The 4,619-nt window shown below is 40.8% G+C and overlaps 1 protein-coding gene across 1 annotated transcript; it reads right to left on the bottom strand.

Annotated features, from left to right (window-relative positions):
- Positions 1-1,582: 1,582 nt before the first annotated feature.
- Positions 1,583-4,393, bottom strand: LOC125378389 (vegetative cell wall protein gp1-like). Its single transcript, XM_048393861.1, has 5 exons — positions 4,313-4,393; positions 3,902-3,932; positions 3,141-3,326; positions 2,644-2,703; positions 1,583-2,487 (listed from the first exon to the last, which is right to left on the bottom strand). Exons 1-5 carry the CDS (start codon positions 4,391-4,393, stop codon positions 1,583-1,585), a joined length of 1,263 nt encoding a protein of 420 aa, XP_048249818.1.
- Positions 4,394-4,619: the final 226 nt, after the last annotated feature.

Here is a 4,619-nt window from a genome sequence, read left to right on the forward strand (position 1 = left end):
TCAAGCATTGGATTGAGAGATAGAATCTTTCTTGTTTTGGGCAATGGTTTACCCTTAGCTAAGGCATTGTATTCTTCAGAAAATGCCTCTTTCTGTGTTTTGGTCAACAGTTTCATTTCAGCATCTTCAATTTCTTCAAGATCCAGATCACCTTTTTTACGGATACAGGTTGGTATACGAGAGTTGTTGAAGAATCTGAAAATCCATGCAAGAACTCTGCAAAGTCGTTTCCAGTATGAAAACCTAGAAGGTTCTAAACGCTATGGTGTTTCTTAAATCTGTTTCACACAACATCGTAACTGCCATCTGAGGAATTTGTTGTTCAAGTTTATCACAGTTACTGAAGCCAACAACTTGTTTTGGCCAATCATTTTCTGTTGAAGTCAGGAATTCAGAACCGTTTAATCAGTCCCTTTTATCCAATGTTTGAACTTGAGCATCTCTGCTGACAATATCTGCAGCGTTCAGTTGTGAGGGGACATACCTCCACTGACTAGGATTTGTATTCTCATGGATGTATCCAACACGATTTGCCACAAATGACATGAAACTTCTACTCTGACTTTTCACCCACCACAACACATTTAAGCTATGAGACCAAATTTCCTCATGAAACTTGAGAATTTGAGTTGTTTAGATAATACTTACTCTCTAGACCCTGCAATACAAGGGCATGTTTTCTTTTAAACATTGCGGCAGTGCCTTGTCCAACGTCGGAGGGTTAAAAAAATCCATCCATGAAGCGCTTTAGTTTCCCACTATCCCCTACATTGCAAGACTCTGCCATCACATGTGCATACCATGTGATGGGAACAGCCAGGCTGGCCCCTTGAGTCAGTAGTTGATATCCTGATGGGAGCTTGTCATCTCCCCTGAGCTGTACCTGTTAACCCAAAAATTATGAGCAATTCAAATGACATGCAGTAGTGAAGTAAAACACAACTGTATGCAAATTAAATTCAATTTCGGAAGCTGAATGTCTATAAACAGCATATTCATTTACTTACATAATGGCATCTTGGCACTTGTACGCCTCGAAGGGGCTTGTACGTTGGCGGCTTAGTTGTGGTGTCTGCAAAATATTAAACAACAAAAATTTATTCTATGGGGTAGTGTTGTGATGTGAAACACTAGGATAACAAGCTGAAGATTTATTTTTTTGTGTTATTTATATATTTTATTTATTTACCATTTTTTTTATTTTAACATTTCCCTTTATTATACTGGTATTGCATATAAAAAGAATAGCAACTGATTTTTTTTTAAAGATGATTTTCAAGCATCTTTGTTTCAACATACCTGGCACATTTGTCTGAAGTTCACGAACTTCTTCTTCGGCCTTAAGGGCTCGGTCCCTCCAAAGGTTTAGTTCTGTTTGTAGCGTTTGTATCTGCACTTCTTTCAAAGGGCAGTCTTCACAGCTTCTTAGCAGAGCCGTAAATGCGCCAGGTTCTTGGGCAGTTAGTTGAGGGGTGGGGGACTGTTGCCATACATGCTGAAAAGGGTTGTAGGTTGTGATAGGCCATTGTTGTGCGCTGGGGTGTTGGGTCAGCAAGGCTGGGGAAGGCTGGGGTAGGCAAGGCTAGTTAGGAAATGCAAGGGGGGGTTGTAAAGGCTGGGGAGAACTGTGGTAGTGGTTTGAAGGCTGAGGAGAGTGCAGTGACTGGGAAGGCTGGGAAGGTTGATGTGAGCGAGAAGGCAGAGATGAGTAAAGCAACTGGGAAGGCCAGGTGGAGTTACTTGATGGGGAAGGCTGATGCGAGTTAGTGGACGGGGAAGGTTGATGCGAGTTAGTGGACGGGGAAGGCTGATGCGAGTTAGTGGACGGGGAAGGCTGATGCGAGTTAGTGGAAGGGGAAGGCTGATGCGAGTTAGTGGACGGGGAAGGCTGATGCGAGTTAGTGGATGGGGAAGGAGGCTGATGCGAGTTAGTGGACGGGGAAGGAGGCTGATGCGAGTTAGTGGACGGGGAAGGAGGCTGATGCGAGTTAGTGGACGGGGAAGGAGGCTGATGCGAGTTAGTGGATGGGGAAGGAGGCTGATGCGAGTTACTGGATGGGGAAGGAGGCTGATGCGAGTTAGTGGATGGGGAAGGAGGCTGATGCGAGTTACTGGATGGGGAAGGAGGCTGATGCGAGTTAGTGGATGGGGAAGGAGGCTGATGCGAGTTAGTGGATGGGGAAGGAGGCTGATGCGAGTTAGTGGATGGGGAAGGAGGCTGATGCGAGTTACTGGATGGGGAAGGAGGCTGATGCGAGTTACTGGATGGGGAAGGAGGCTGATGCGAGTTAGTGGATGGGGAAGGAGGCTGATGCGAGTTACTGGATGGGGAAGGAGGCTGATGCGAGTTACTGGATGGGGAAGGAGGCTGATGCGAGTTACTGGATGGGGAAGGCTGGAGTGCTCTGCTAGTGAACAAAGATTTTGCCCTCTGGTTAGCAAGTCTGGAGCGAAGTTCCTGCTGATTTTTCTTTGCCGCCTTCAGAACTGTTGAAAAAAGAATACATGTTACACAGGATGACAAAATCAATGCTTCATAATTCATGATACAGTAAAAATAAATTGCAAACAAGAGCATTAAAGGCATTCAGGTGAAATGGTTCCAGTCCAAAGGTTTAATGTTTTAATAGCTACAGAACATACCACTAGTCTGTGACTTGGCTGATGCTAGCCTGGTCTTCTTGTTCCTCTTGGATGGAGATTCTGAAGGAAAACAACAACAAATAAAGCAGGTACCAAACTAGATTTTAAATGTTATCAATTAGTTGAGATCTTGTGATTAGACAGTCAGTTAATAGTGATGTCCAAAATCATTACACACTCAAATCTAAATGTGTTCTAGAATAATGTAAGAAATGGTCATGCAATTTACAAGTACTCAGTGCTCAAACACTCAAGTTTGAATTATTCCATAATGCAGAGGTTGTAGACTACCTAACACAGGAAAGATTATGTATTTTGTAACACACCTCTATTCCTTACTATGATTCCGAGTATTGTCATAATTGAACATTAAATTTTTAAAATTAACTCTTTACCTATGCGTGCACTTTGTAGGACATCTAGTTAGTTTCATAACTTATTTAGTAACAGTAACCTAAAATTAAATATACCCCCTGACACTTAAAAAAACAACTGACCTTGGAGTACCACACTGGTGATGGTGGCATCATAAAAACAACCAGTATCTGGCCACCAGGCAGCAACTGGCATCTTCTCCTTAACCCCCTCCCACTTAACAGGCTCATCATCAGGTGTTGTAACTTCTCCCAAGTCTGTTATATATCTTTCCTTTTTATCTTCAAACTGCACCACTAGGAAGGGGGCTGAAAAGTCAAGTTGCATTCATTAATAACATAAAACTAAACTGTCAGGCAAAGTTGACAATAACTTAACTACAAATATTATTACAACCTGGTGCCAGCCCAAATCATAATTCTAGATCTCTGCCGTAATAGCCATGGTGCATGTCGACGGGGAAATCGGCATAAAGCAACGTAATTTTCATGAACCACAACATTTACAGGAACGATGGTTATATTTTCATTTCCAACATATACATTACAGTAAAAGAATTGCCCTTCCTTGAGAGTTCTTTAAAAAAACATCTACCAACCTCCTCGTGAAAACAGCAGGTTACAAAATGGCGGCGATACGGTACCATACAACTATTGAAATTTGTGTGTAAAAAAGCAAACTATGTTTCATTTTATAAAAAAAATGTTTAAAACAGAGTTTAAAATAAAACAAATATATATTGTTATCTAATATTTTAATAATTTCATAAACACAGACTACAGTATGTGATCATATTTCACATTTCAGTGTCCAGATACCTAATTTGTTTTGGGAAAATACTAAATATCCCAATCCACCCTTTGCCGCTCTCCGTAAATCTTACGGAGAAGCACGATGTGATCGAAACGTGAAATCTGGAAGTCCGGCACAATATTACAAGCAATTACATCTACGCCTATTATTTTTTAGTTAATAGTCAGGGGCAGTCGTAAATTATATGAATAAAAGGTCCAACATTTAAAAAAGTTATGATTTAAACTTCAGCCATATTTATTACATAGAAAAATGTTTTTCCATTTCAGTTTTGAGGTTCCCAAATTAAGAACATAAATATACGATTCATGAATGGACATTGAAGAGGATTTCTTTTTCAGGTCACGCTAAAATTTAGTTCAATATCTAATTGAGAATTGGTTTGGATGGGGGTTGTTTCGGTGGTAATTGGTATGTAGACAATGTAGGGGGCAATAATTTATAAAATATATTTACGTTAACCGTTTGTTCGGGAACATACGTTGTCTTCCTTGCTGAACTCGGAGTCAGCGTACCTCGACGAAGGTTTGGTGACTCTCTTATTGCCATGGATTTCAGACATCATAGAGGGTGATGTACGTTTGTGGCAAAAGTATTCTTTTCAACTCAAAAGCGGACACATCTCACAAATTTGATGAAAGTGATAATTTGGACAATATAATGACGGAAGCGGACAAACTGATTAGGTTTGTGGCAAAATTCTTTTTAGCGTAAAAGTGGACAGATCTCACAAATTGATGAAAGGGATAGATTGGGCAGTACTGACGGATGCGAACAGACTAATAACA

This window comes from Haliotis rufescens, unplaced genomic scaffold (assembly GCF_023055435.1).
Source record: "Haliotis rufescens isolate VD_foot unplaced genomic scaffold, xgHalRufe1.0.p SCAF_12, whole genome shotgun sequence".
Classification (NCBI taxonomy): Eukaryota; Metazoa; Mollusca; class Gastropoda; order Lepetellida; family Haliotidae; genus Haliotis; species Haliotis rufescens.